The 12714-nt window shown below is 39.1% G+C and overlaps 1 protein-coding gene across 3 annotated transcripts in view; it reads right to left on the bottom strand.

Annotated features, from left to right (window-relative positions):
* Positions 1-12714, bottom strand: part of ASH1L (ASH1 like histone lysine methyltransferase) — a 64172-nt gene that overhangs the window by 47975 nt on the left and 3483 nt on the right. For all 3 annotated transcript variants that reach the window (XR_012626734.1, XM_074853328.1, XM_074853329.1), the window contains exon 2: positions 7554-8073. Coding sequence is in view for 2 of the 3 variants with exons in the window: in XM_074853328.1 (XP_074709429.1) it covers positions 7554-7973 (420 nt within the window). In the remaining variant the exon portion in view is untranslated. The remainder of the gene's footprint in view (positions 1-7553; positions 8074-12714) is intronic.

The following is a 12714-nucleotide window of genomic DNA, read 5'->3' as shown; positions in this document are numbered from 1 at the left end:
TTTTCAGTTCTGACCTAACCAAATTTGAAATTTATTCTGTAAAGGTTAAAAAAAAATTGCAATACCTCAACAAAACCTATTAAGAACATCTTAATAAATTAATCTTTTATTCTGGAAGGGCATTCTGCTTTACATACAGTGCCCAACACATCTCTCAAATGCATGGGATACGTTCACTCCAAGCAGGGGCTAAGAATGGAAGACTCTGATCCCTTATGAGATAATTATACACACAATTTGAAAACCTTCTGGGATCTACTATCTCAAACATTAAAGAGTGAAAGGCATCAATGCCACACCTATTCATCCCTCTGCAATAAAAATTAGTAAGACAATTGCATGGTACTTACTGTACTTGATTACAGTCAGCATTAGATTCATCATGTTTTACAAAACTGTAACTATGGTTGGCCAATATCTAATTAAGCCGAAGAAAGATATAGCCTGGATTCTTTCGAAAGCGTTTGGTAAACAGCAAACTTTGTTGCTGCTCATGAATGAAGTATTTGTTCAGTAAGCTACACCAGGATGACTTAGACTGAATCCAGCTTGCAGTCTTCTGTTTGGCAGTTTCCTAGAGATGGGAAGCAGTTGCTTGGGTAATGCGCTGCCCGAGCTGTCGGAGCCTCTGCAGTGCACAAACAGCATGCCAAACCCCGCGCTGCTGCCTTTCTGCAGGGATGGAGCAAGAAGTGTGTTTCCTTCTGCCCACATACAGGCCTGGCACTTACGTGGAAACCACTGAGTCAGCAGGACACACGACACGACTCCAAACCTGGAATCCAACCACTCCCACTGATGCTCCTGGACATACCTGGGGTAGATTGTGAGTGCCAGAGATATTAACTAAATAGTATTAAAATACTCTTTCTGATCAACCTGAATGACAACCTTCATAGAGTTACATCCTCTTATCTATGGTCTTAAATCTTGAAAAGAACTTTGGAACAAAATTTTAATCTTCTTTGTTCAGTGGAGCTGGGACACATTTGAGAAATTCACCTACATATTGACTTGGGAATTCAACTCTTAATTCCCGTATTTGTTGAGCCGCCTGTGCTACGCTCTCTTCCTTCTCTCTTCCATTTCTCCTGTACAGTCTGCTACCCTACCAGACAGCTTTGGTGTATTCTCATACTCTTATCATTTCTGGGTATCAAATGCCTCTTGTCAGGCTCCACTTTCTCCTCCGATTCCAAACAAAGAGCTTGGAAGTTTTATTAGATATTTAAATAAATAAAAACATAAATAAGAAAACCCTTCCAAACTAGCTTTGATCTAAATAAGATGCCAGGATTTTGCAAACATGACTTTAGCATCAAACAAGGATTCTTTGAAAGCTGAAGGTATTTGCCCTGGAAAGTTTTTTTCATCTAGGGTGAGTGAATTTTCCAAGCACACTGAAAATTATTTCAAAGAACATAAAAAACAAACCAAGAAACGTTTATTGAGATGACAGAGAAGTAGTCAAAAAAGTTTGTAATTTTTTTCAGCATTTTTAAAACCAAAATTTTATATGGGAAATAATTTTCATTTTTTTCCATAAAGCCACTAATTAATCAGTATGATTAACATAAACATTTATTTGGAGGGGTAGTGGTGTGGGGTTTTTAAGGAAAAGATTTAATCTGATAACAGTTAATAGAGGCATCTTGATCAAAGTATCTAACCTTCTTCAGAGAAGGTTGCACTAATCTGGCTGCTGCAGTAGCTGCAAAAACATTAAAAAAAACCCAACACAGAGCACAGAGTTCCTTCTTGCAGTTTAAAAACTTCAAATTTTCTGTGAAAGTGAACGGGAGCTATTGTTATCACTAAGGAGTATGATACAGGAGGAGTAAGACCCTTGCAAACTGATGATAAAAATTCAACTTAAGCAGGGCACAAACCATGAACTTCAGGAATAACAAGGGCATTTTCTGTATGGAAGGCGACAAGGGAAGAAAAGAATTTGAATACACTGCTCACATACTGAGGAAATCAAGTACATCTCTCAGGTTAAGCGAGCATCAGTACAACTCTACCAGCACCAGCCATAGCATAAGTGGTGGTACACACCAACTGTTTAAGAAAGTTGTCTAAAACCTAGTGAAAAGACATCACGCCGTATGTCTCAGACCAGCCCAATCACTGCCTAGTTCTTTACCAGGTCCACAGTGAAACCCTTGATGCACCAGAAGCTAAATTTCCCTAGCTGTTATGATCACTGCCCTACCAGCCCAAATGTGTTTCCAGAAAGTAAACAAGATCTCCCAAGACCAGTGATATGTCACAGACCAAAGTTCTCCTCTTGAGGGGGGTGGCCACGAGCATCGGTTGGGGTCGGATGTCTCCAAACCTGCTGCAGTAGCAGAACAAAACCCACCAGTCGTATCTGTTACTGGTTTTAAAGCTGTGGTGTAAAAGAGACCGTGGTCTATGGAGAATAGTTTGGCACTTAGCCCAGCTTTTCTGTGGCAGCTGCAATCTTATGTAAATTATGCTGGAGTGTCACATTTCAGGAACTTCCCCCCAACTTCGCCACCCTCATACTCACAAAACATACAGCTGGGAGGCAGGGAGCAGCCATGATATGTCCTACTGCACTGGAGACAAAAAAGGTGCCACACTTTCCTGAAATAACTTCTATTGCACAAACAATCACTCCATTAGACGGGAAGGAGAGATCTGAAGTCCAAACCAAGTTACAGCGTGCTTGCTTTCGTACAGCACTTCGAAGCTTCAACAGCTGGCATGGCCATGTTCACACGCAGCTTTCCAAACGTGGATCTGGTCTGTTTTCATTTTCTGCTCCCGATGCTGGAGCCTGGCCCTACACCCAGCGCATTCAGCACTGCAATTTTCTCTTGTGGTTCCAGGGAGTAGAGAGCCCTACCTCACTGTTTGACTTGGACAAATGCACAGTTTTATATCAGAGAAAGTGCAAAGTCAGATTTTAATGAAGATAGAAATCACTCACAGAAAGAAAAATAAACCCCCTAACATCTCCTAGGTGTTTCATCCATCTAACTCACCTAATTCCTCTGCAAACAAGCACATACTTCAGGCTACTTCACTGAAGCCTCTGTGTTGTGATGAAAGTTGACAATGCCACATAAAAGTCTAAAACAGTTTTTCTTGGATGACATGCATTTTCAGTCAAGAATTCTAGACCTATTCTACATTACTCTGGTTTTCAGATGGTAAGCTGTTAAAAAGGTCTAGATTACATTACATTAAAAAACATTTTGTGCTTTAAAACCAAAACCATTTATTCCTGTGCAACCTTTAGCTGTAACTGTCTGGCTTAAAACTCTATTCAGCAAAAGCAATTACATAAACCATGTAAGTTTTCATAAAATTGGAATTATTGTTAATTTTGCACTGAGCTGAATTTAAAATTTTAAATCTCCTATGTAGACATACAGTTCTAGACTTGCACCATCTTAATTTGAGGAATAAAAATTCCAGGTTATTTTGATGTAAACAGGTTATCATCAGTCATTCCAGAATCATCACAGCAAAAAAATTGGCTTTACTTCTTAAAAAGGCATTCATTGTTAACTACAACATGATCTCAGGGTTTATTATTACTAGATTATTATTTACTGTTATTAGTATTGGTACTTATTTGCAAAAAGCTTAAGAGTAGATAATCTTTCACAAGAACAGGGATATCTCCTATCAAGTCTGCTGTAAAATTCACACTCCTCACACTAGAAACAAATTAGGAAATGCAAGATAGTCTCAGCTTCCAAAAGCTGAAAGTGTTGGAAGAAAACTGCTTGTTAATGAAAATTTTGTTTGTTAATTCTCTTGAGAACTACCAGCAAGCAATAGGGATTTTTGTATGTACATATATACACACACACAGAGATTTACTCATTATTATTTCAGCCGTTGTACTTCGTGCCAATGCACAGGCTACAATTCAAATGAGCATTCTGAAGAATCACAGAAACTGTTTATGTAGTTGTGGTTATCAATATATTCTATACAAGTTTCCCAAATAATAATGAGTGAAAGTGTATTTGCTGTTTATTTTTCACCACCAAAACTTTTTAGTCTTTTCTAAAAGCAAGTTTCAGCTAACTACCAGGAAAAAAATTACTTTGAGTAATCAGTCTAAGACAAAAATTTACATCCCGGATCCTACAGAAAATATTCTTGAGCTACTTGAAAAGAAAACAAAACACTTTAGCTTTGTTACTTTTTTGCTTGAAAAATTTCAGTTAGTGGCTGTGATTTCATCAGCAAACTTTCCTGTAGAGCTTCCCTACATAACCAAGGGCAATAGAAAGCGCTACAGAGTACTGCACTCAGCAGTTTTACAAAGAAATAAGGAGATGGAGCAAAAGCGCATGTTCCAACTTGCTTCACTGTTTCACCACGACTATTTTAGAATTACAGCAGACTGTTACTATTACCTCGTGCCTTCCTATTTTCTAAAACTTCAGTAAGGCAACTTTGCTATGTCATTGGCTACATTTACCTTGCAAGCACAGGTAAACCATTCACACACCTCTTGTGCTAAAATAAACAGAAGCAAAATTTATGTCTAAGGCTCAAGTTTTCAGGCTTAGCAAAGGTACACTGGCCACACAGCAATGTCGGTCACAAGACACTCTTCTGAAAGAAATAAATCCAAGTTTCATATTCAGTGTCAAAAAGCAAATTGAATACTGTTTTATCATTCCAGCAACTTCTAATTTTGTTTCTCTTAGTACCTGGGAATCTCAGCCATTTCTAGGTCTCTCTCTTCTGTTCTACGATTTTCTCTTCAGAAGACTATTAACTTTTTATCTACACATTTCTGGAGGACAAATTGTAAATACACAAGTTACCCCTCTCACCTACCCACTCATCTTTCAGAATGGAGATAAACCCTCTGTTAACACAACTGAAGACACTCCCCAAGTTTTCAGAGTCCTTTCAGCACTAAGCTTGAGAAAGAAGCATAACTGTCATAGATGGGAGTGCAAAATATTTTCCTACTATTTTAATTTTTACACTGATATTCCCCGATTTCCACTACTTCTCTTTGTGTCTTAGTGGTTAACTGAGTATACTGTAAGTGCTAAATTGTCATTCAAATTCTTTATTCCTCCTTTAAGTACAGAGAGCTCAGTATTGCTCAGCTCAAAGTATTGCCACACCTTGCTCCTAATCGATCATCTATTTGGTTTTTTTCCCCCTCCTCCCCAGCAAAAGGAAACATTAAGGGATCACTTTCATTTTCTGAAGTGTAATTTGCAGGGCTAAAACCTGCTGTATTTCATTGCACTAAGAAGAAAAATCCTTCGGGTATTATATCCAAAGCATGCAATGGTTTTAAACCACGTTTACCATTTGTTTCTAGAAAGACAATTCTTAATCACACTTGCTAGAAATCAGTAGGATGCTGTAAAGTGTCATTTCCAACAATCCAAAGTGCCAGAATGGCAGCAGGGACATACAGAGTTAAACAACTTGAAAACCATTTCAGTACAATTTGAGAGAAAGAGAGAGTAGAGTATCTGAAGTGAATTATCATTAGTTCAGGGATTTGAAACTATTTTAAGTAATGCTAATTGAATGCAACAGATCTGAGAGTCTCTACATTACATTTAGGCTGTTCACCAGACAAGGAGCAGGAGTAACTCCACTTAGAATAGCTGGAGTTAAAAAGTGATATGGTATCAATGCTATCATCTAAGTAATATTGAACACTATCAGTAGTATTTGTTCAGCAACTTTCTAATTTCCATTTGAGAAGAATCCATGCTGTCACCATGTGAGTTTAGATAGTAATTATTCCCCCTGGTAAAAATTCCCAGGGCATGATCTCTTGATGCAATGGGAAAGTTTCCACGCTTCATGGCTCACTTTGCTAGTAAGAGATTTTCAGTTGCAAGTACCATCTCAATTTGGACATCAAGAGAGAACAATGACTAGCTATTCCAGACTGGCCCAATACTTAACTTGTGGCAATACAGGCTTGTTAAAGAAAAAAAAGAAAAGAAAAAAGAAAAAAATAAAGTCATCAGTATAATGACAAATTGTGATCTACTCTTTCAATTATTTTCAGGATGAAGTGAGAGAAATCATTAGAAATAAGAAGCTTGTTCTGAAATGGAAGAATGTAAAATAAAGGCCATAGCCAAAATTTTACATTACATAATGTACCACTTGAGAATTTCTTGTTTGAGAGGCTAAAAATGCCCTTCTGTTTATAACAGAGAAAAAAAACCAACTCAGTTGCATGGCCGAGTCTGGAAAAAGTAATTTAGTCATTACATGTAACATACAGCACACTTGTTCTTTCAGAGCATAGTTTATTATTTCTCTTTGAACATCCTCTTCCTCAAGGAAAACTTAAATCTGGGTATGCCAGAGGAAAGAAAAAGGTTTGGGTATGTCAGACAGACATCATCTCAGTCCAAGATACAGGAATTTTCCTTCCCTTTGGGTAGGCTCTACCTTACAAGATGTGCCAGGACAGATTTATACAGGTAGCCTTATGAATAGCACATGGGCTAGAGAAAGGAAAACTCTTCAGCCTTGGGAACCTCTCAAACAGGAGCCCCATGAACAGACAACCCATGTGAAGGAAGGGCTCTTAACTTCCAGGGACTCGCTGCATTCCCTTTGCTGAACCGCCTGGCGTTGCAAAATCGAACAAGGCTACATAAGGAACGCACGAGGAAACTGGGAGAGATAATTATGCCCTCCTAAGGAAACAAAGATAGATGCAAGAAAAACGGGAGTGTAGGGAAAAACTTCAGCTTTAAATCAGTAGGCACATACTAGAAGGAGACATAGTGTGGAGGGTATATTCTAACATTTTCTTAGTTATCATGTGTATTGGAAAAGAGAGCATGCTGCAACAAAACACTTCTAAAATTTAGCACTATGCAACTGCACTTACAATTGTTGCCATTTCCCCTGTTTTCCCTATCTGTTATTGCTGCTCTTACTTGTTACATCATGCAGTTTCATAAAAACAAGACATCCTCAAGGCAGGACTATCTCCTTACATTTGGAAAATACCTGGCACATCTCTCAAGCCACTGCATTTATATGCAGTTTATCACTGCATATGATTTCCAACATATCTGGAAAAGTATTTTTTACTTTTCAGACACTGCTGGATACGTTCATCGCAGAGTGTCAGTTAGGACACAGCAAAAACAATGGTTCTAACAGGAAGAAAAAAATCTAAATCCAAATACTAGAGACCAGCACAGCAAATACACAACCCCATTTAGAGAGAAGACCCCCCACTTTGTTCTGTACAAAAGACTAAAAATTACGCTACTACTTGTCAGAAATGTACCTATGATGTTCACTTCAAGTTAACGTGGGACTTATCGTTCAGTACTGTTAAAAAAACCAAAGTTGGCAAGTGCGAAAGAGCAAAAGCATTTTTTCCTGTTGATGGAAGTGAAATCAAATCATTTCTAACTTCAGAATCTTCAGTATCACAGGTTACATGGAGAAACAGTAGAACGTGATCATGCAGAGATGCCAGAAACTTTTAAATACAGTTTAAATTCACTCTGACTTGCAAACCAGTACATAAACACACTACTCACTTGTTTTGAAGGACAGTGCTCGTTCTTCTCATCTGTCATCTTCCCACTCTTCGGTGCCCTTCGTGGTTGCTTGATGCTGGTTTTTATAGCAGGCCGGCACACATAATTCTCAAGGTTCTTGGGAGGCTTTTTCGTCCGCTTTGCTTGAAGACCAATCTTCAGTTTCAAGTTTCCCTCTGAAAAGTTTGTTTCTTTCACTGAAAACTGTTGCTGTGCATCAGTCAGAGCCTCATTCTTCCCATTCTCGGTACTGTTCCCCTCCCAATTCTTCTTACTGTCGTCTTCTTCCTTGGTACAACCTTCTAGCTCTATTTCTCCTTTTCCCACCAACGTGCCAATGTTTACTACAGAGGGGCTTTTCCCAGAAAACCCTTCAGAATCAGAACCCAAGCCTAACATAGCAGTATTCCGAGGGTCCATCACAGGCGGAATATATGCCTTCAGGTAATTTTAGGGAAGATTTACAGAGATATGTTCCACAGAAGATCTGTTCTACTACTGGCAGCCAGCATCTTTTACTCTGTAGAAGGAAAAAAAAGACAGAAGTAAATTTTTATTTTCTAGCAGAAATTAAATGAATATTAAAAACAATTAGAAAGCAAACAATCATACTTCAGACAAGCACAATTATGCAGCTGATGTTTTGAGACACCAACCCTTCCTGTAACCTACTACAAAAATACAATTTATCTGCAAAAGCACTTTTAAGTGATAGGTGAAAAATCAAAAGTATGTGAATATTTTAACTTCCAATTCATCCACAGAACGCTTCAAATGATGGTCAAGACTTTTAATATCGACCATCAAATTTTTTTTTTAATTTAAAATCAGAGCCCAGCTACTCCTAGCACTGCCACTCTTAGGCTGGACTCACTGAAAGAGCTGCATCTAAGGAATGATGTAGCTAATGAAACCTACCATAAAGCACCCAAAACCCAGAGACAATCTGATTTTAATCATCTGAGCCACTAGAAAAGTTGAGCCCAACCCAAGTACGCATTGGTTTACAAACACGCTGCATAATCTGCTTATTACTTAAGGACTTCCCACAATTCAGGAAGAAGGGTGGGAGAACAGAAAAAACCCCACCAAATGCATTCACACGCTGATTTGTACTTCCTGAGCACGGGAACAGAAAAGTCCACGCTTCCATCATCAGAGACACTGTTATGTATATATAATTAATCTATTTATCGTAAGATAGTAGAGGGAACTTTTTCATCTTAACTAAAGCAAAAGTTGATTTGAATCCACTCGCTAACACAAGGGTTTCGGATCCCTGGCTGACTCGCGCAGCGCCAGCACTGCCTCCCGCGCTCGCACACAGACCACCAGAGCTGTCAGCTGCTGTTCCCCCACTGCCAAAGAACAAAAATCTCTGTGCCCCATTAGATTTTTATCCGGGCAAACAAGAATCATCACAAAAACAATCTGCAGAAGATGCTTTATGGTGTATTTGATAACTGCCAAGGAGGACAAATCGCAGTTACAAAGGAGAAGCTAAACATATGCATTTCAGTCTGGTCAGATACTTAGAGTATGATGTAAGAGAAAGGACACAGCGATGTTTACAGAACTGGGGACTTGAAAATCAGCAACCCTCAAAAGGAGTTCTGCATAGGATGAACAGGAACTCCTGGTGAAAGGCGACAGCCACAAGGACATACACAATCCTCGTAGTGTACTGAAAAAGACTTTTTGACACTGCTACGGCAACCTGTTGCCCGTGTGCCTGTCTGCCCCACGGACATGGCACACCAAACCGCTCCAGATCAAACCCTACTCAGCCTTAACAACAGCTCGCGAGAGAAGTTCTCCTTTCTCAAGTTCCAGGAGCCAGACCAGAACAATCCAGGTGGACAGATTTGTTTTAGGAGCATTCTAAGCAGAAAGTGTTTAAATAAACATCATTTAAATGTCTTAATCATTTTTGAAAATGAAATATGTCAGAAACAGGTCTGAAAAAAGTATCAATGTACTGAAAAGAGCATCACAGGAACTAAAGCAGCATGATCTTCTGTTCTTCTATGCAATTATTAAGGCTGAATTGTAAGGAATGCTATGAAAAGATTTCAATGGTTTCAATGAACTTCAAAATGAGTTTCAATAAGGTTTCAACGAGCTCAGCAATTATCTCTGACATTTGGCCTCCTGGCAGGTCAGCACATGCATACTCGAGCCCATCCGCACGTGGCAGGTCCCAAAGCCATATGCCTCTTGTCCAGACAATAATTAAAAAAACGGCGGTGAGGAGGTGGAATTTTGAGGTGGCTCAGTAAACCCAAGCACTGCATAAAAAGGGGGAAGGATAAGAAATGTGAAAGGCGATACTGGGAGAGGACTAAGGCAACTGCAGTTGGACACAGGTTGGAAGACAGATGCCGGGATTAGTTAGGACAGAAGAAATGCTGCTGAGAACACAAAATGCAAATCGTTAGAAAGCTAGGCTTCATTGGCTGCGTGCTCAGAGAAAACAAACTTATTCTCACACGTTCTGTGCACATTATTGAAAGGGATTTCTCTCTGCAGCTACGACTTTTCAACTAAGAACACCCTGAAAAATCATAAATCGCTATTATTACTTGTAAGACCAGAGGTAATTAGATAAAATCTCAATTTTACAGCTAGAAAAAATGGGTGGAGCAGAGTGACACGGGGGTTTGGAATCAAGCCAGTTCCTAGTTCAAGGCCCAGTGTTCCGTCCATCAGGCTACACCATGTCACCGAAAATGGGCTTTTTCATACATGCCAACACACAAAGGAAAACTGGCCAGCAGTAAAATAATCCTAAGATAATGCATGATTTTTTATTATTCAAATTCAAGAAAAGGAAAAAATCCTACAGGCCATCATGCAACTCTCAACTCTCTATCCACACAAATGTGTCCTTCTCTATAGTGACTATGGTTCAAACAAGCTGCATCACTTCAGTCATTTTCTTACAAATAAAATTAATTAACAAGCTTCAAATCTGAAACCAAAATAAATTGAAACAGCACCATTTAGACTGCTGTATCTGGCTCCATATTTACTTAATTGCAAGACTTTAAGTAATTACACTCATACACTGACCTTAGAAACTGCAAGACCAAGACAAAGTGCACACTGAGGATTAAAGGAGACCTGTGTTAAAATCTTATTCTGTGGTAACATGGAATCAGTAACTATCCTAAAAACAAAGTCACAAAATTGACGGCTCTCATAAACACATAGCAGGTCAGTTTGTTTATCCATTAATTCCTCTCTACAGACAACAAAAATGCTAATCCTGGACCTAATCATCATTTTGCCTCGATCATTGTAATCTTCATCTCTCTGACTCTGCAATTACTCCACTCTAATTCACAGAAAACGTGTCTGCCAATTTGATCATTTTCATAATCGTGAACTGATTACATCTCATCTCTTTGAATCCCAAGAACGCTGCTTCTTCCCCACCTCGGCAAGTTCAGGCTTCCTGAGAGTGTGGCCAAGGTGTGTGTAACTGTACCTTGGCTCTTCACTTGTTCCTGTTCCTTAGCGCTTTGTTTCACCGGTGACAACCATTATACATGTTCTGTTCTTTTTTCCCCCCTTTCATTTAACACCATTGCTTTCTCTGTGCCACTTGTCACGCTTCATACGCCCCGCCTGCACCAGTCTACAGGATCTTCACCATCCTTCTTGTAGGTCGTGCCTTGAAATCTCCCTGTGGATGTCAATGCAAACGAACAGCCGAATGATGACAGCCATAGTTCAGAGGCAGCTATAAAAGCTTGCATGAATGTACTCTGAAAACTTCAATTTGGCATTTTCAAGACCAAAAACTATAATATTTACCTGTGTGATATAAGGTACATATTCGTGTCTTCGCTTTCCACATTTGTTCTGCTAATTTGCAAGTCTTGTTTTTAATCATACTATGGGCTTCTTCAGGTCAGAGAGATGGACTATGGACTTGCAAAGTACCTGCTTCGATGTTTCCACTACAAAGACCTTTACAAGAAAAGCACTACATCCATCTGGTGCACCCAATAAGATTCATGTGAAATGAAAGCAGTGGAGCCTGACTGCCCGTGCCTACAATTTTCTAAGCTTGCACGCTGTCATTTAACCACACTACTTTGTAACTTCTAAGACTAGAAAGTGCTGCTATAATCAAGCAGCATGACATTCTACACCAGGCCAAGAACTCTGCTCAGCAATTCCCATCCCACTGCTCACATTTTGCAGACCCACAGCAGGTCTTTCCAAAGCAACATGAACATTTTTTATTTAAAGACTTTTTTTTTTTTGATGAAAGAAACTACCATTTCCCTGGGGACTCTATTCCAAGACCCAATGCACATTTTGCAACAACTTTTATCCATGGGATCTTAGGCTAACATAAATTTTGCTAGATTAAGAACCATCTAGTATCAAATCTCTACATGGCCTTACAAATCATGATCAAGACACGTCCTAATCACCTCCCTAAGAAACAAAACACATCAAACTTCCTGTCTCTCATCCAGTAGATTCTGTAGATCTCAAATCCCTCCTGTAATCATTCTTCACCCAAAAAAGATTAACTAGGAAGCATTTTAACATCCATTTTGACATGTGCTACCTAGAACTAAACGGTGTTCATTAATGATTTTTCTAATGCCATATACAGTTTTAATACCTATTATTCACTTATTCCCCTGTTGACACATCCAAAGCCCTTTTTGCCCGTCATCTGCTAAGACTTCTGTTCTTCTGATCCCCTGTTTTTCCAGAAAAAAAATACCAAGGATTGACTTCTACTGCCAGCTCCTAGATATTTTTCCCCCTGCCCCCTTCGCAACATTAAATGAAAATTTTTTCTCCTCTGTCCAATTTTACTACATCATCTTCATTTCTGCTGCTGCTTTTGTTGATGAAAACATATTGTGATTTTATATTTGGAAGGTGAGTATTTTTCTTTTGGTTCTTTCCATTGATTCAGCTCCAGGGGACATCAAAAAAATTCAGCTGAGTGTCTGAAATCCCAGAACATTACTAGTAACTCCATGGCCTCCCACGATCCCTTTTCATACTCCTTGTCTTCTTTCTTCTGCTATAGAAGATAGCTACCACACTCAGAAGTTCTTTCTCAAAAAGAGAATAAAATGTGTCATAAAACCCCACTGTATTTCTCTACATCACATATCCTAAGCAG

Source organism: Strix uralensis, chromosome 32 (assembly GCF_047716275.1).
Source record: "Strix uralensis isolate ZFMK-TIS-50842 chromosome 32, bStrUra1, whole genome shotgun sequence".
Classification (NCBI taxonomy): domain Eukaryota; kingdom Metazoa; phylum Chordata; class Aves; order Strigiformes; family Strigidae; genus Strix; species Strix uralensis.
The sequence above is the reverse complement of the archived record's forward strand: the minus strand, read 5'-3'. Positions and strand labels throughout refer to the sequence as shown.